Here is a 19,501-nt window from a genome sequence, read left to right as displayed (position 1 = left end):
ATCCCCCATATAGTAATTCATCCCCCATATTGTGTCAATTCACTTACCTTTGCTCCGCACGTTCCTCTCGCCGTGTTCCCGCGCCGTTCCGGTCTTCAGGGCGGACTGTGAGAGGAGAGGAGTTCGTCACGCTGCCCCGCCTACATCCTGACAGCCAATGTTTGCCACGCTCCGCGGGCCGGATTAAAAGGTCCCGCCGGGCCGTAGTTTGCCCATTGCTGGGCTAGCTGCAGAGTCCTGACTTTTGGGGCGGCCGCCCGAGAGGAGGGAGGGGAGTGGGCGCCCGGCACACAGAAGAGCCGCATTAAAGTGTGTAAAGAGCCGCATGTGGCTCGCGAGCCGCGGCTTGCCGACCACTGGCCTAGGCAATCGGAAGCGGAAGGTGTCCTCCCTCCCTGTAGTCTTTTGGGACACATGACAGGTCCCAGAAGACTACAGGACCATTCATGAAGCGCAGCGCTACTCGCACATGTGCAGTGTGTACCCGGCTATGAAACCGCAACCTATCACAGCCGGGTGCCCACACTGAAGATGCAGGTGCCTGGAATACAGGACGGCCGGTGAAACGGGCTGCGGGGGACACACCGCGGGACCGGGGGACAGGTAAGTGGCTTTTTTTTAAAAGTCAGCAGCTACAGTGTTTGTACAGTTTTTGTAGCTGTTGACTTTTATTTTTTGACAGGTGAGTGGAACTCCGCTTTAATATGTGTTCAGTTTTAAAGGGATGAGGTGGCCACCCTGGTGACAACACAGGAGAGCAATCGGGAGACAAGGATGGCAACCCTAGTTGTCACTCCGGCCTCTGATGAAGAATACAGGGGGCGGTCTGACCACACAATACACAGACCCGGTAAACTGTTGTCACCATCAGGAAATCCGCTCTGAGAAATGTGAGAAGGTGTAGATAGGAAGTGGCTTCAGGAGATCAGCAGGACTGAGATGTAACAAAGGATGAAAATGATGATACATTGTGTCTTCTCTTTCTGCAGTGATGTCCAGCCGCAAGATCGAATGTATTTTCTTCAGCGAGTTCCACCCGACTCTGGGCCCGAAGATCAGCTACCAGGTAAGGATGGGAAAACGATCAGTGAGATCCTTCCAGAACCAATGCTACTGTGTGATGGCTGGAGTGCTATGATGTGTCTATAGGGGATCCAGAATCTCCCCATTGTGGGAGGGGCAGAGACAAAAAACTACTGGGGGAGGGGATATCGCTATTGTGGGTGGGACAGAGACACAAACTTCTGCAGGAAATCTCCCCATTATGGGAGGGGCAGAGACAAGACTACGGGGTAAAATCTCCCCATTGTGGGAGGGGCAGAGAAACAAAGTACTGGGTGAATCTCCCCATTATGGGAGGGGCATAGACACAAGCTACTGGGGGAAGGGATCTCGCCATTGTGGGTGGGACACAGACACAAACTTCTGCAGGAAATCTCCCCATTATGGGAGCGGCAGGGACACAAACTACTGCAGAAAATCTCCCCATTGTGGGAGGGGCAGAGACACAAACTACTGCAGGAAATCTCCCCATTGTGGGAGTGGCAGGGACACAAACTACTGCAGGAAATCTCCCCATTGTGGGAGGGGCAGAGACACAAACTACTGCAGGAAATCTCCCCATTGTGGGAGGGGCAGAGACACAAACTACTGCAGGAAATCTCCCCATTGTGGGAGGGGCAGAGACACAAACTACTGCAGGAAATCTCTTCATTATGGGAGGGGCAGAGACAAGACTACGGGGTAAAATCTCCCCATTGTGGGAGGGGCAGAGAAACAAAGTACTGGGTGAATCTCCCCATTATGGGAGGGGCATAGACACAAGCTACTGGGGTGAATCTCCCCATTGTGGGAGGGGCAGAGACACAGACTGGGGGGGGGAAATCTTAGCATTGTGGGAGGGGCAGAGACACAATGTACTATATACAGTAACAAATGAATGCATTGCTTTGCTCTCGGCAGGTACCAGAGGAATACATATCCCGGGAGCTCTTTGACACGGTTCAGGTGTACATCATCACCAAACCGGAACTGCAGAACAAACTCATCACAGTGTGAGTATACAGCAGGCGTGGCTGGTCTCACTGGGCGTGGCTGGTCTCACTGGGCGTGGCTGGTCTCACTGGGCGTGGCTGGTCTCGCTGGGCGCCACTTCTCCAGCTACTGGCGGACCTACAACTGCATGTTGAAGAGAAAAAAATCTTCCGGCAGTCGGGGAATGGCAGCTTCCGTCAGAGGCAGCTCACACAGGTATTTTCATTTATCCGTATTTCTGTTTTCCAGGACCGCCATGGACAAGAAACTGATTGGCTGCCCGGTTTGTATCGAGCACAAGAAGTATAGCCGCAACGCGCTGCTCTTCAATCTGGGCTTCGTGTGCGATGCGCGGGCTAAGACGTGCGCCTTGGAGCCCATCGTGAAGAAGTTGGCCGGCTACCTGAAGACTCTGGAGGTGAGTGTGTTCTATCTACAGACAAAGTAACAAAAGCTGATTTATGGGAAACCATGATATCGGCTTGGCGGTGGCTTGATTGGTCAGCTCTCACCCCAGTACGCCCCCTACGGAGCAGATGCTATGTACTCAGGGCTGCTGATAGAAACCACGGGGCCCCATACAACCAACCTGACAGGACCCCCTTCCCCTTCAAAAAACACAGTTTACTATGCTTCAGTTATGAATGAGCACAGTGAGTGACCGGTACCGATCACTCCTTGTGTTCATTAAGGAAAGGAAGGGGGTGGTAAATGTGACATATTTACCCGACTCTCCCCCCCACTCTCCATCCTGAAGGATGCTATAGTGTGCTTGCAGTTGCTGGTGGGAAGGAGAGGAGGGAAGCTGGCAGCACTGCGGGGGGGGGGGGGACACAGGGGGGCCTGGGCAACAGGGATAAACATATGGTACACAGGGAGGGTGATGGGTGCGACAGGAGGCATTTACTGGAACCGATCCCCTGTATGGCTCTCTCCGCAGCAGCTGAAAGCCAACGGGAGGCAGAGTAAAATATGAGGCCTCTCAGCAGCTGAGTCTTGGCACCGAGAGGTTTTTTTTTTAATGGATAAAACAAATAAATATGAATAATAAAAGAAAGAAAGAAACCCCAAAAAATCATCAGGAAAATAATGGTCAAGGGGAGAAGGGGAAGAAGGACTTAATTAGTTCAGAAAAAAAAACCCAAAACCTTCTCAGGTTGCTTTCACTGACATCATCGTGTGACCGACCTCGCCGCATGGAGGAAGAAGCGTCGTGTTTCTCTAGTTCGGCCGTTACTATTGTTAAGTCTTTTCTCCAGATAGTTGCTCTAGAGGGGACACCAGGCCCAGGGCCGTGAATATGGGGGTACCACCAGTCCTCTTGTATGGGGCCCAGGCCAGCAGAGGGGCCCAGGCAGTTGGGTGAATGGGATGTGGGCAGGGAAAGTGATCAGCACAGCGTGGGGGAATTACTGGAACCGATCCCCTGTATGGCTCTCTCTGCAGCAGCTGGAAGCCAGTGGGAGGGAGAGGGAAGAAGCCGGCTTTCAGCTGCTGCAGAGAGAGCCATACAGGGGATCGGTTCCAGCAATTGCTCCACCCTGGTGCGCCCATCACCCTCCCTGTACACCATACATTTCCCCCTGCTGCCCCCACCCCTGTAATGTTGGTGGCTTCCCTCCTCTCATTCCCATTGGCTGCATACAATAGGATCCTTCCGGATGGAGAGTGGGGGAAGGGTCTGGTAAATATGTTAAATTTACCAGCCCCTTCCTTTCCTGAATGAACACATTGAGTGATCGGTACCAATCAATCACCTTGTGGATTCATACGTGAACTGAGCTTCCCCCATCCTCTGGAACTCTCTACCCCAATTTATCAGACTTTCGCCTACTCTGCTTACTTTTAGGCGATCTCTGAAAACCGATCTGTTCAGGGAAGCCTATCCTGCCGTCAGCTAATAATGGAATCTTCCTACCAGTCCATCCCCCACAGTTATTACCTTTTGTACCACTAGCCCCTCCCTCCAAGATCGTAAGCTCCCAGGATCAGGGCCCTCCTATCCCTCTTGTATTGAACTGTATTGTCTCCCGTTATATTGTAAAGCGCTGAGCAAACTGTTGGCGCCAGGGGCGGACTGACAACTCATGGGGCCCTCGGGCAATAGGGGATCATGGGGCCCCTCTGTCCTTGCCCAAACTCAAAAAAGCCTATGAAAAAGGTACCAGGGGCATCTCATGGGGCCCCCTACTGACCCCGGGCCCTCGGGCAGTGCCTGAGTTTCCAAATGGTCAGTCCGCCCCTGGTTGGCGCTATATAAATCCTGTATAATAATAACCGAAGCATAGTAAACTTTTTTTTGTGGGAATGGTGGGCTTGTCAGGTTGGCTGCATGGGGCCCCATGGTTTGGTGGGCCCTGTCAGGTTAGCTGTATGGGGCCCCGTGGTTTCTAACAGCAGCCCTGACCAGGCCCATGGTCACCGGCTATATTCTGAGTACAGGGAAACCTTGACTGTACCGTTCCTTCCATCCTCTCTCCTTGTCTTTCAGCTGGAGTCTGGATTCATCTCCAACGAGGACAGCAAGCAGAGGTTGGTGCCCATAATGACCTACCTGAGGAAGGAGCTGAACACCACCGGGGAGTGCTCGCTGCCCATAGGTATTGTTGGTGTCATTCGCTGCATCCCGTGCCACGCGGGTAAGTGTTCACGGTTATATGTTATCATCCCATAGATGAAAGTAACACCATGCACCTGAAGGTGATCGAGCTGCGTGCGGCGCCCCCTACTGCCCAGGAATATGACGTTCCCGTATTCACGGAGGACAAGGAGGAATTCTGCAATGCACAATGGGACCTAACGACACAGCAGGTAAGTGGGGGATCGATTGTACCGAACTGCTTACTGTTTAAAGAGGCCCTGTCACCAATGTAAAGAAATTGCTGGTAAAAGCTCAGAGCAGCCGATTATTTTAACTCCTTGGCTGTATGCAAATATGAGGGCTCCCAGCAGCTGAGCCTTCGACGCCGAGAGGACGCATATTTGTGTACCTAATGTCAGCAAAACGTGCCAAGAGCACGCGCCCTGCGCACTCCCGCCACTTTTAACGGCGCCTCACGGAAAGGTCCCGATCACTACTTGCGACCGGGAGATTTCCGATCATGGGACCGCTGTGGCAGCTGATCACGGCAGTCACATGACCCTAAATCCCGGCATCACAACACCCTTAAAGGGCTGGGAGGCACCGGCACCAAGAGGTTAACCCCTTCACGCCCAGCTCCAACATCCCTTCAAATGGGTCTTTATATCTGGGGGTAGGGGGGGAGGACTGTCACAGCAGTCACATGATCGGGAGCCCATCCCCAACAGTCCCTGATCATCACTACAGACCAGGATCCGTCTTTGACCGCTCAGTCACTGTGCTGGGAGTATGCAGCGAGCGGGCTCTCGGCACAAAAACTTCAGCCATCCATGGACGCATGTGCGGTGTATGGGCATTACAGTCCCCTTTTCCTCTGGGAGTGTGTGTGTGGGGGGGACAAAGGGAAATCTTCACGTGAAGTGGGTTGAATGATGCTGAGTCCCAGTATACTGTGGGCTTACAATACCTTCCCTTCCTTAACCCCCTCCTTCCCTTTTGATCAATGTGCACATAATATCTATTAATCAAATAATTTTGTTTTCAAGAAATACCTTTTTTCTTTTGATTCCCTAGTTATTTCACCACTGGGTGTTTCTGCTATATGAAAGAACATTCCCAATATACATTTACATGTGCATTTCTGCTGGCCACTGGGCGATACAGACTTTGGTTGTGCAATCTGCTGATCAGTTGCTTGATTACATAATATTAGAGTGTCATCAAGCAACTCATTAGCAGGTTGCACAGCTAAAATCTGCACCACCCGGTGACCAGAAGGGATGTGCGTTTAAAAGGTTGCTGGGGATGTGTTCTTTTATGTAATACTCAGAAGAGTGAAGAATCCTGTGCAGACATTGCAAAGGGCAAAAATGAATTATGGCAGAGGAAGCTAATAACTGTGAGAGGTGGGACTACAGTCAGGAGGAGAGGAGATTGATGATGATGATGATGATTGAAGTCTTTCAGACAATTTCAATGGCTTATGTTAAAGTGTTACTAAACCCTGCACCCCGCATTCACTATATCCGGTCTCCCCGGACCCCGCATTCACTATATCCGCTCTCCCCGGACCCCGCATTCACTATATCCGCTCTCCCCGGACCCCGCATTCACTATATCCGCTCTCCCCGGACCCCGCATTCACTATATCCGCTCTCCCCGGACCCCGCATTCACTATATCCGCTCTCCCCGGATCCCGCATTCACTGTATCCGCTCTCCCCAGACCCCGCATTCACTATATCCGCTCTCCCCGGACCCCGCATTCACTATATCCGCTCTCCCCGGACCCCGCATTCACTATATCCGCTCTCCCCGGACCCCGCATTCGCTATATCCGCTCTCCCCGGACCCCGCATTTACTATATCCGCCCTCCCTGGACCCCGCATTCTCTATATCCGCTCTCCCCGGACACCGCATTCACTATATCCGCTCTCCCCGGACCCCGCATTCCCTATATCCGCTCTCCCCGGACCCCGCATTCACTGTATCCGCTCTCCCCGGACCCCGCATTCACTATATCCGCTCTCCCCGGACCCCGCATTCACTATATCCGCTCTCCCCGGATCCCGCATTCACTGTATCCGCTCTCCCCAGACCCCGCATTCACTATATCCGCTCTCCCCGGACCCCGCATTCTCTATATCCGCTCTACCCGGACCCCGCATTCACTATATCCGCTCTCCCCGGACCCCGCATTCACTATATCCGCTCTCCCCGGACCCCGCATTCGCTATATCCGTTCTCCCCGGACCCCGCATTCGCTATATCCGTTCTCCCCGGACCCCGCATTCACTATATCCGCTCTTCCCGGACCCCGCATTCGCTATATCCGCTCTCCCCGGACCCCGCATTCGCTATATCCGCTCTCCCCGGACCCCGCATTCACTATATCCACTCTCCCCGGACCCCGCATTCACTATATCCGCTCTCCCCGGACCCCGCATTCACTATATCCGCTCTCCCCGGACCCCGCATTCGCTATATCCGCTCTCCCTGGACCCCGCATTCACTATATCCGCTCTCCCCGGACCCCGCATTTACTATATCCGCTCTCCCTGGACCCTGCATTCACTATCTGCTCTCACACAGTACACAGAAAAGGAAATGCAATTATTTTAGTAAATATAAACTACTAAATCCCTTTTCTCATCAGCAGTATATAGCGGTCTTGTGACTTCTATCAGTGTCCAGCTGAGCACTGGTTAAAGCTTGTAGGAGTTTTAATTCTCCCCTGATTGTCCTATGAGGGCATAACCCCTGACCTGTTTGGACAGCGCTGATTGGCCCTGTGCTGATCACATGCACCCTCCCCAAAGGAAAAAAAAAAACTCTCTAGCCATACACACTAAACTGGGCAGGTGCAGAGTGACTCCTAAAGCTCTGTACCAACAGCAGATGGATTGGGGACAGTTGAAGAAGGGGAGGATCAGAGAAGACAGGATCAAACAGACTTTTTACACAATGCAGAGGATTAACCCCTTAGGTTCCACAGTGAGTATACCCAGCATGTATTACTGCATCTACAGACTGATTTCACTGTTGTGGGTTTAGTAACACTTTAAGGAGATCAACATTTTTAGGAACTTTATAAATCATCGATTTCAACACAGGAGAGGATTTACTGCAAGTGTGGAAAAATGAAAAAAAGGGCGGTGTGACGGGAGCAGGGGCGGACTGACAACTCATGGGGCCCCCAGGCAATTGGGGATCATGGGACCCCTGTGTCCTTGCCCAAACTCAAATCACACCCAAAAAAAGCCTATAAAAGGTACCAGGGGCATTTTTTGGGGCCCCCTACTGACCCCGGGCCCTCGGGCAGTGTCTGAGTGCTCGAATGGTCAGTCCGCCCTTGGACGGGAGTGACTTTGGGTGGGGGGCCCATGGGACCCAGCTCACTTTGGAGAAGTGGGGAGACCCTGTCTCAGCTCTCCATATCCCTCTTATGTGTAAGTCACCCTCTGCCTGTTAGGGGTACAGGGTGATCTGTCCTAATATTGGGGTGGGGGGTTGTGGATTGTTTGGTGTTGTGTGGTTGTATCCCTTTGTTCTGTTTGTCAGGCTTGGGAGCAAACTATTATGGGATGTATGTATTTATGTGTTTTGGCTTGGTGGGGGGGGTGTCTCCAGCAGTCCTCCCTCCTGATGAGACTGTCTGCTGGTGTGTTTCTTGTTACTAAATTTAGATTTCCCCGCCCTGTGTCATTGTGCAGGGAGGGGGGACTGTCCCCTGAGTGTATATATCTTGTATCTGTGTCATTATGCAGGGAGGGGGGAGTGTCCCCTGAGTGTATATATCTTGTATCTGTGTCATTATGCAGGGAGGGGGGAGTGTCCCCTGAGTGTATATATCTTGTATCTGTGTCATTATGCAGGGAGGGGGGACTGTCCCCTGAGTGTATATATCTTGTATCTGTGTCATTATGCAGGGAGGGGGGACTGTCCTCTGAGTGTATATATCTTCTATCTGTGTCATTATGCAGGGGGGGGGGGGTTTCCCCTGAGTGTATATATCTTGTATCTGTGTCATTATGCAGGGAGGGGGACTGTCCCCTGAGTGTATATATCTTGTATCTGTGTCATTATGCAGGGAGGGGGGACTGTCCCCTGAGTGTATATATCTTGTATCTGTGTCATTATGCAGGGAGGGGGGAGTGTCCCCCGAGTGTATATATCTTGTATCTGTGTCATTATGCAGGGAGGGGGGAGTGTCCCCCGAGTGTATATATCTTGTATCTGTGTCATTATGCAGGGAGGGGGGAGTGTCCCCCGAGTGTATATATCTTGTATCTGTGTCATTATGCAGGGAGGGGGGACTGTCCCCCGAGTGTATATATCTTGTATCTGTGTCATTATGCAGGGAGGGGGGACTGTCCCCCGAGTGTATATATCTTGTATCTGTGTCATTATGCAGGGAGGGGGGAGTGTCCCCCTAGTGTATATATCTTGTATCTGTGTCATTATGCAGGGAGGGGGGAGTGTCCCCCGAGTGTATATATCTTGTATCTGTGTCATTGTGCAGGGAGGGGGGAGTGTCCCCCTAGTGTATATATCTTGTATCTGTGTCATTGTGCAGGGAGGGGGGAGTGTCCCCCGAGTGTATATATCTTGTATCTGTGTCATTGTGCAGGGAGGGGGGACTGTCCCCTGAGTGTATATATCTTGTATCTGTGTCATTATGCAGGGAGGGGGGAGTGTCCCCTGAGTGTATATATCTTGTATCTGTGTCATTATGCAGGGGGGGGGTTTCCCCCGAGTGTATATATCTTGTATCTGTGTCATTATGCAGGGAGGGGGGACTGTCCCCTGAGTGTATATATCTTGTATCTGTGTCATTGTGCAGGGAGGGGGGACTGTCCCCCGAGTGTATATATCTTGTATCTGTGTCATTATGCAGGGAGGGGGGAGTGTCCCCTGAGTGTATATATTTTGTATCTGTGTCATTATGCAGGGAGGGGGGACTGTCCCCCGAGTGTATATATCTTGTATCTGTGTCATTATGCAGGGAGGGGGGAGTGTCCCCCCGAGTGTATATATCTTGTATCTGTGTCATTATGCAGGGAGGGGGGAGTGTCCCCCGAGTGTATATATCTTGTATCTGTGTCATTATGAAGGGAGGGGGGAGTGTCCCCCGAGTGTATATATCTTGTATCTGTGTCATTATGTAGGGAGGGGGGAGTGTCCCCCGAGTGTATATATCTTGTATCTGTGTCATTATGCAGGGAGGGGGGAGTGTCCCCCGAGTGTATATATCTTGTATCTGTGTCATTATGCAGGGAGGGGGGACTGTCCCCCCGAGTGTATATATCTTGTATCTGTGTCATTATGCAGGGAGGGGGGACTGTCCCCCGAGTGTATATATCTTGTATCTGTGTCATTATGCAGGGAGGGGGGACTGTCCCCTGAGTGTATATATCTTGTATCTGTGTCATTATGCAGGGAGGGGGGAGTGTCCCCCTAGTGTATATATCTTGTATCTGTGTCATTATGCAGGGAGGGGGGAGTGTCCCCTGAGTGTATATATCTTGTATCTGTGTCATTATGCAGGGAGGGGGGAGTGTCCCCTGAGTGTATATATCTTGTATCTGTGTCATTGTGCAGGGAGGGGGGAGTGTCCCCCTAGTGTATATATCTTGTATCTGTGTCATTGTGCAGGGAGGGGGGAGTGTCCCCCGAGTGTATATATCTTGTATCTGTGTCATTATGCAGGGAGGGGGGACTGTCCCCTGAGTGTATATATCTTGTATCTGTGTCATTATGCAGGGGGGAGTGTCCCCTGAGTGTATATATTTTGTATCTGTGTCATTATGCAGGGAGGGGGGACTGTCCCCCGAGTGTATATATCTTGTATCTGTGTCATTATGCAGGGAGGGGGGAGTGTCCCCCCGAGTGTATATATCTTGTATCTGTGTCATTATGCAGGGAGGGGGGAGTGTCCCCCGAGTGTATATATCTTGTATCTGTGTCATTATGCAGGGGGGGGGGAGTGTCCCCCGAGTGTATATATCTTGTATCTGTGTCATTATGCAGGGAGGGGGGAGTGTCCCCTGAGTGTATATATCTTGTATCTGTGTCATTATGCAGGGAGGGGGGAGTGTCCCCCGAGTGTATATATCTTGTATCTGTGTCATTATGCAGGGAGGGGGGAGTGTCCCCTGAGTGTATATATCTTGTATCTGTGTCATTATGCAGGGGGGGGGGAGTGTCCCCTGAGTGTATATATCTTGTATCTGTGTCATTATGCAGGGAGGGGGGACTGTCCCCCGAGTGTATATATCTTGTATCTGTGTCATTATGCAGGGAGGGGGGACTGTCCCCCGAGTGTATATATCTTGTATCTGTGTCATTATGCAGGGAGGGGGGACTGTCCCCCGAGTGTATATATCTTGTATCTGTGTCATTATGCGGGGGGGTTTTCCCCTGAGTGTATATATCTTGTATCTGTGTCATTATGCAGGGAGGGGGGAGTGTCTCCCTGAGTGTATATATCTTGTATCTGTTGAGATAAACGAGTCTACTTCCTGGTTTACTTCACGATTGGTGTCGTCTCGTCTCGTATGGTCGGCTGTGGTGTCAGTTGTCGGTGTTCGGACGGGGAAGCGGGAGTCTAACGGAAGTACCCAAGTGCAGTCTGGGGTCGGATCCGTTACAGGAGGAGTTCAGCTTTAAGTGGATGTTTCCTCCGGACAGGGACGCTGAGTGTTATGTATGAAGAGCTACAAATGATTCTGTACCCGGGTTTACATTTGCCTTGTCTAGATTCTCCCGTACATCGATGGGTTCCGTCACATCCAGAAGATCTCCGCAGAGGCCGACGTGGAGCTGAACCTTGTGCGGATCGCCATCCAGAACCTCATGTGAGTAGGGGGAGGGGAGAGTTTGTTGGGGGGAGGGGAGAGTTTGTTGGGGGGGAGGGTTTTTCGGGGGCAGGGAGGGTGGAATCCGCCTAAGGAAATAGGAATCTGGAAATAAAATCCTTGATTTTTCTGTCCCGCACCCGGGAAACCTTACGTTTTGTAAATTGTTGTTTTGCAGGTATTACGGTGTTGTGACATTAGTATCCATCTTCCAGGTATCTTCATCTTCCTTCATTGTGTTACATTGACTATTCTATCCTACGTGTAAAGTTTTTGATTTTTTCATATAGAGTGCCTTCTTGGCTCCTCCCTCATCAGCATGATAAGGATTTTATTTTACCTTTCCATTTTCATTACCTTATTTTAGTCCCTGTGATGTCATCACTGGGTCTCTGTGCTTCTGTATGCAATGCAGCCAGATCATGGTTGGTGGGAGGGGCATACAAGGTGCTGTGTAGTTTCCTGAAAACATCACAGCACCCCGCCTCAGTACTCCTCTCAAGAACCCTCCGTCCTGATCAAGGATGGACTGACAACTCATGGGGCTCCCGGGTAATAGGGGATCATGGGGACCCTGTGTCCTCACGCAGACTCAAAGCACACCCAAAAAAGCCTATGAAAGATACCAGGGGCATCTCATGGGGCTCCCTACTGACCCGAGTGCCTGAATGGTCAGTCCGCCCCTGGTCCTGATGTATGCAGTGGGAGGAGTTATGCAAATATAAAAACAGATCTGCAGAAAATTCAATTTTGTTTCCTATTTCTGATGTTCTTCACTTCCTTGCAGTATAGTTACATGTGTTCCCTCTTTCCTTTTAGTACTCCAATGTGTACTGCACCACGCCTCGTGTTCAGGAGCTCATCCATGACAAGGCGCTGCAGGATGAATGTGTGTCTTATGTCAGCAAGCCGGGTATGTGATGTCACTATCCATGTATATACTGTATATACGGAGAGGAATGGGATGTAATGTGCGGCAGAAGTCTCTGTAATAGATGCACATTGGCCCACGGTATATCCCTGCAAGTACAGGAAAACTATTACATTCCCAAGTTCTGTTCCGGTCTGACAACCCGCAGCGTTTCTGTGCACTGAGTGGTGTCAGCCCCGCCCAGTTGTCTTTTGCTACACTACTCAGACCCGCCCACTCCCCCTTCTGCTTCTTGCTGCCTTCGCCTCGGTTAACATGTCCAAGTTAGCGCCCCTCTGAGCCAACAACACAGCCAAGCTATTAATTACTATGTATCTCTTGCATCGAATATTGCAACTCCCTCATTGGCCGAACACTGCACAGACCATCCCCCCTTCAGTCTATCATGAATGCTTCCGCCAGACTCTGATACCTTACCAATCATCTAGTGTCCTCCACCCCTCTGTGCCAAACCATCCATTGGCCTCCGCTCAGTGTCCTCCACCCCTCTGTGCCAAACCATCCATTGGCCTCCGCTCAGTGTCCTCCACCCCTCTGTGCCAAACCATTCATTGGCCTCCGCTCAGTGTCCTCCACCCCTCTGTGCCAAACCATCCATTGGCCTCCAATCGGTGTCCTCCACCCCTCTCTGCCAAACCATCCATTGGCCTCCGCTCAGTGTCCTCCACCCCTCTGTGCCAAACCATCCATTGGCCTCCGCTCAGTGTCCTCCACCCCTCTGTGCCAAACCATCCACTGGCCTCCAATCGGTGTCCTCCATCCCTCTTTGCCAAACCATTCATTGGCCTCCAATCGGTGTCCTCCATCCCTCTCTGCCAAACCATTCATTGGCCTCCAATCGGTGTCCTCCATCCCTCTCTGCCAAACCATTCATTGGCCTCCAATCGGTGTGCTCCACCCCTCTCTGCCAAACCATCCATTGGCCTCCGCTCAGTGTCCTCCACCCCTCTCTGCCAAACCATCCATTGGCCTCCGCTCAGTGTCCTCCACCCCTCTCTGCCAAACCATTCATTGGCCTCCGCTCAGTGTCCTCCACCCCTCTGTGCTAAACCATCCATTGGCCTCCGCTCAGTGTCCTCCACCCCTCTGTGCCAAACCATCCATTGGCCTCCGCTCAGTGTCCTCCACCCCTCTGTGCCAAACCATCCATTGGCCTCCGCTCAGTGTCCTCCACCCCTCTCTGCCAAACCATTCATTGGCCTCCGCTCAGTGTCCTCCTCCCCTCTGTGCCAAACCATCCACTGGCCTCCAATCGATGTCCTCCATCCCTCTTTGCCAAACCATTCATTGGCCTCCAATCGGTGTCCTCCATCCCTCTCTGCCAAACCATTCATTGGCCTCCGCTCAGTGTCCTCCACCCCTCTCTGCCAATCCCGCTACTGGCTTCCATTCAGTGTCCTCTACCCCTCTCTGCCAATCCCTCCACTGACCTCCATTTAGTGTCCTCCACCCCTCTCTGCCAATCACTCCACTGGCCTCCACTCAGTGTCCTCCACCCCTCTCTGCCAATCCCTCCACTGGCCTCCATTCAGTGTCCTCCACCCCTCTCTGCCAATCCCTCCACTGGCCAACAACATACAAAGCAATTTACAACTCTGCCCTGAGCTCTACACCAACCTCATCCCATAATATCATCCAAACCATCTCCAGCTCCCTCGTCGCTTCTTCCCATGCTCACTTCCAAGACTTCTCTGGAGCCTCTCCCATCCTCTGGAACTCCCTACCCCAACCAGTCCGGCCATCTCCTACTCTGTCCACCTTTAGAAAATTCCTAAAAACTCATCTCTTCAGGGAAGCCTCTCCCTCCTCCACCCAACAACTGCACTTTCCTCATCTCTTGCAGGTATTTCCTTTTGCTCCTATGACCCGGACCCCCCGATCCCCTGTATTGTAACTGTACTGCCCCCCTTTATATTGTAAATAATAATCATAGGCCCAGAAGCTTCAAAATTCAGGTCTTACAATGAGTGAACGTTATGATGCCGGGGTCATAATTCTAGAAGTAAAATGAGATGATTGTGATAGGCACGTGGTCACCTGACCAGAGACGCGGAGCAGCAAGCGTTCCGTAAGACCTCTGGACGTGGTTGGTGGACGTAGCCGAAAGGTCTAATCAGTTTTTTTGCTCTTAATCAGTTTCCCACCCGGCAAATCCTACAAATCCTCTGCCTGTCCTCTCTGCAGGTCTGAAGCGGCCGAGTCTCCGCGACGTCTTCCAGTTGTACTGCGGTCTCAGTCCCGGAACTACTGTGCGCGATCTCATCGCCCGGCATACGCAGCAGCTGCAGCGAGTGGATGAGCGGTCAGTGCCCCTACGTGCCTGTGTGTTCTATTTCTTTGGAGCTCCCTGTATATCATAACATTTTCGTGTCTCTTCCATAATTTGAGATCTTCCATAATTTGAGTCAAAGATCATGACTGTTGGGTTGTAAAGCCACCTGCTGGAGTAGGACGCGAGGTACAAGAAGACAGCCCAGGGGCCAGACCCCTCCCCCCCATCTGCTAGAGGGAGCTCCTAGAGTCAAGGACCTAAGCTCCGTACTGGGACCTTTCTTCCTTTCCCTTTTGCCTCCATTCCCACATGTGCGACTCCAAAGTTGCTCGATTTCCAGTGTGACTTTGAAGGCTACTTTACACTCTCTGGCATCAAAGTAGCGCAGGAACCTTTCCCAAGTCACTGTGACTTTAGGTTGGACAGGTCCAAATGGGAGCCATTGAAAACAGTGGGATGCGACTGTGTCTAAAGTTGCTTGACAAGTCACACACGTTAATGGAGCCTTTGCAGGGAATACAATTGCTTTGTTTTTCTGTGCTTCTTCAGGGCCTTAGTTCCACCGATCAGGTCACAGATCGTAGAGCTCTTAATCATGAGTGCTACGATGGGGTGAAGCATGTCAACTAGGGCCGGTTCTTAGGCGGGTTCTACTAGATGTCAACTAGGTGCGGTTCTTAGGCGGGTTCTACTAGATGTCAACTAGGTGCGGTTCTTAGGCGGGTTCTACTAGGTGTCAACTAGGGATGGTTCTTAGGCGGGTTCTACTAGGTGTCAACTAGGGGCGGTTCTTAGGCGGGTTCTACTAGGTGTCAACTAGGGATGGTTCTTAGGCGGGTTCTACAAGGTGTCAACTAGGGGCGGTTATTAGGTGGGTTCTACTAGGTGTCAACTAGGACCGGTTCTTAGGCGGGTTCTACTAGGTGTCAACTAGGGGTGGTTATTAAGTGGGTTCTACTAGGTGTCAACTAGGGGCGGTTCTTAGGCGGGTTCTACTAGGTTTCAACTAGGGGCGGTTCTTAGGCAGGTTCTACTAGGTTTCAACTAGTGGCGGTTCTTAGGCGGTTTCAACTAGAGGCGGTTCTTATGCGGTTTCTACTAGGTGTCAACTAGAGGAGGTTCTGTGATGAGGGGAAATGTTTTGACGGCGGTTCTCACCCCATCGTAGATCTCTTAATCATGAGCTCTACAATGGGACAAAACGTGTCAACTAGGGGCAGTTCTGTGATGGGGGAAATGTGTCAACTAGGGGTACTTTTCACCCCAATGTATTGGTCTTAATCATGAGCTCTGCAATGGAGTGAAACTCATCAACTAGGGGCGGTTCTAATGCAGGTTCTACAAGGTGTCAACTAGAAGCCCTTCTCTAATGAGGGGAAATGTGTCGACCAAGGGCGGTTCTCACCCCATCATAGATCTCCTAATCATGAGCTCTATGATGGGGTGAAATGCATCAACTAGGGGCAGTTCTCAGGTGGGTTCTAATAGGCATCAACTAGGGATGGTTCTGTGGTGGCAAAAATGTGTCAACTAGGGGATTGTTTTCACCCCAACACTTATTATGAGCTCTACAATGGGACGAAGCACATCGACTAGGGGCAGTTCTTAGGCGGGTTCTACTAGGTGTCAACTAGGGGCGGTTCTTACCCCATTATAGTTCTCTTAATCATGAGCTCTACAATGGGATGAAACGCATCAACTAGAGGCAGTTCTATGACATGGAAAATGTGTCAATTATGGGTGGTTCTCACCTCACCATAAAGCTTTTAATCATGAGCTCTACGATGGGATGAAACGTGTCAACTAGGGGCAGTTCTATGACTGGGGAAAATGTGTCAATTTGGGGCAGTTCTCACCTCAACATAGAGCTCTAGATCATAAGCTCTACGATGGAGTGAAATGCATCAACTAAGGGCAGTTCTCACCCCATTGTAGATTTCTTAATCATGAGCTCTATGATGGGGTGAAGCACGTCAACTAGGGGCGGTTCTTAGGCGGGTTCTACTAAGTGTCAACTAGCCATGGTTTTGTGATGAGGGGAAAAGTGTTGTCCAGGGACAGTTCTCACCCCATCGTAGCTCTCTTAATCATGAGCTCTATGATGGGGTGAAATGCATCAACTAGGGGCAGTTCTCAGGCGGGTTCTACTGGGCATCAATTAGGGACGGTTCTGTGGTGGCAGAAATGTGTCAACTAGGGGTCGTTTTCACCCCAACGAAGAGAACTTAATCATGAGCTCTACGATGGGGTGAAGCACGTCAACTAGGGGCGGTTCTTAGGTGGGTTCTACTAGGTGTCAACTAACCATGGTTTTGTGATGAGGGGAAAAGTGCCGACCAGGGACGGTTGTCACCCCATCGTAGGTCTCTTAATCATGAGCTCTATGATGAAACACGTCAACTAGGGGCAGTTCTATGACAGGGAAAATGTCAATTATGGGTGGTTCTCACCTCATCATAAAACTAGGGGTGGTTCTATGATGGGGTGAAATGCGTCAACTAGGGGCTGTTCTCAGGCGGGTTCTACTAGGCATCAACTATGGGCTATTCTGTGATGAGAGAAATGTGTGAATTAGGGGAAGTTGTTACCCCATTGTAGAGCTTTTTAATCATGAGCTTTATGATGGGGGGAAACGCGTCAACTAGGGGCTGTTCTCAGGCACGTTCTACTGGGCATCAACTAGGGGTGGTTCTATGACGGGGGGAAATGTGTCAACTAGGGGTGGTTCTATGATGGGGGGAAATGCGTCAACTAGGGGCTGTTCTCAGGCACGTTCTACTGGGCATCAACTAGGGGTGGTTCTATGATGGGGTGAAATGCGTCAACTAGGGGTGGTTCTCAGGCACGTTCTACTGGGCATCAACTAGGGGTGGTTCTATGATGGGGGGAAATGTGTCAACTAGGGGTAGTTCTATGATGGGGGGAAATGCGTCAACTAGGGGCTGTTCTCAGGCACGTTCTACTGGGCATCAACTAGGGGTGGTTCTATGATGGGGGAAATGTGTCAACTAGGGGTGGTTTTCAACTCAATGTAGAGGTCTTAATCATGAGCTCTACGATGGGGTGAAACACATCATGGCGTTTCTCAAGTGTCAATCACAAACATGCCGTTTTTGCTACTTTTGGTTGAATAAAGCTTTTACAAAGTACTGACGTCATTGGAGTGCAGCCTGTGGTTTTTTTCAGTCTTGGTATTCGGAGCGTGGACGAGCCTGATGTGGCCGCCTAGGATGAGAGGCTGGGCGTCCAGAGTGGTGCCGCTTAGTTCAGATTGTCTAACAGTACGGTTGGAGTATGTGTGTCCCTGACAGCCTTGTACATCGACTTTTTTCATGTGTCCCCGTAAAGATCAGAGAGCGCAGAGTTGAGGATTGCCCCGTTTTTAGTATCACTGTCTCCTCTGTGCTCAGGAAACTCATCCAGTTTGGTCTGATGAAGAACCTGATCAGAAGACTCCAAAAGTATCCGGTAAAAGTGTCTCGTGATGAGAGGAGCCCCCCCGCTCGCCTCTACACCGGGAGCCACACATACGATGAGATCTGCTGCAAGACAGGTAATCCGCCAGCATCACGGGGAGGGGGGAAGGCATTCTGCATGGGGGCTCCCTGTACTACATAGCAGTAGAGGGGTTAATCCGCAGTCCTGGACAATGTATGCATGGAGTTTGCATGTTCTTCATGTGCTTGTGCCAGTTTCCTTCAGGTGCTCTGGTTTCCTCCCACACTCTAAAGACATGCTGGTAGGTTAACTGGCTCATGTCTGACGTGTCCCTAGTATGATATCCTACAGAGCGCGCTCAGGATGGCCCCAACAGCAGGTAAAGGAAATATCATGATATTGTTTTCTCCTGCAGGAATGAGCTATCGGGAGTTGGACGAGAGGCTGGACAGCGATCCGAACATCATCGTGTGTATGAAGTGAGGTCTGTGGATGGAGAACGTTCAACACTCAGGAAACAAAACCCTCGCCACTGCTGGGAGGGGGAGCAGACTCTGCAGGACTGCAGCTGGGAAACTGCCCCCCTCCCCCCTTCACTGACCGATCAATGGGAGGATTCCTTTCATTGTTCCATGCAGTGATTGACGAGCGAAAGAAGCCGATTGGTTGCCATTGATGCCAACATTCAGTTTTTGCTCAAAACATGAGATTATTGTGTCTGCGGAATTTTCTATAATGTTAAAAGAATATTAATATAAACATGAATAAATTATCTTTTATATGTATTTTATGTTGTCATATTCTTCATCACTTTACAAACTGTACCAGAGGAGCTGACAATCTAATGTCCCCTCCCCCGCAGTCACATCAGTCTGTACCAGAGGAGCTTACACTCTAATGTCCCCTCCCCCCACAGTCCCATCAGTCTCTGTACCAGAGGAGCTTACACTCTAATGTCCCCTCCCCCCACAGTCACATCAGTCTCTGTGCCAGAGGAGCTTACACTCTAATGTCCCCTCCCCCCACAGTCCCATCAGTCTCTGTACCAGAGGAGCTTACACTCTAATGTCCCCTCCCCCACAGTCACACACTATTATTATATACAATGGGGATGGAAAGTTTGGGCACCCCAGCTAAACATTTGTATTAATGTGCATAAAGAAGCCAAGGAAAGATGGAAAAATCTCCAAAAGGCATCAAATTACAGATTAGACATTCTTATAATATGTCAACAAAAGTTAGATTTTATTTCCATCATTTACACTTTCAAAATAACAGAAAACAAAAAAATGGCGTCTGCAAAAGTTTGGGCACCCTGCAGAGTTAATATCTTGTACTGCCCCCTTTGGCAAGTATCACGGCTTGTAAACGCTTTTTGTAGCCAGCCA

General features: G+C 50.7%; 1 protein-coding gene across 1 annotated transcript; it reads left to right on the top strand.

The window, feature by feature from the left end:
- Positions 1-991: 991 nt before the first annotated feature.
- LOC149428650 (GATOR1 complex protein NPRL2) lies at positions 992-18,898 on the top strand. Its single transcript, XM_089667157.1, has 11 exons — positions 992-1,066; positions 1,963-2,054; positions 2,284-2,452; positions 4,526-4,634; positions 4,709-4,845; positions 11,375-11,472; positions 11,651-11,687; positions 12,292-12,385; positions 14,588-14,705; positions 18,086-18,228; positions 18,529-18,898. The coding sequence occupies exons 1-11, from the start codon at positions 992-994 to the stop codon at positions 18,594-18,596; spliced, it is 1,140 nt and encodes a 379-aa protein (XP_089523283.1). The 3' UTR covers positions 18,597-18,898.
- Positions 18,899-19,501: the final 603 nt, after the last annotated feature.

Source organism: Staurois parvus, unplaced genomic scaffold (genome assembly GCF_062004578.1).
Source record: "Staurois parvus isolate SC_StPar_1 unplaced genomic scaffold, SC_StPar_1.0 ptg003062l, whole genome shotgun sequence".
NCBI lineage: Eukaryota > Metazoa > Chordata > Amphibia > Anura > Ranidae > Staurois > Staurois parvus.
The sequence above is the reverse complement of the archived record's forward strand: the minus strand, read 5'-3'. Positions and strand labels throughout refer to the sequence as shown.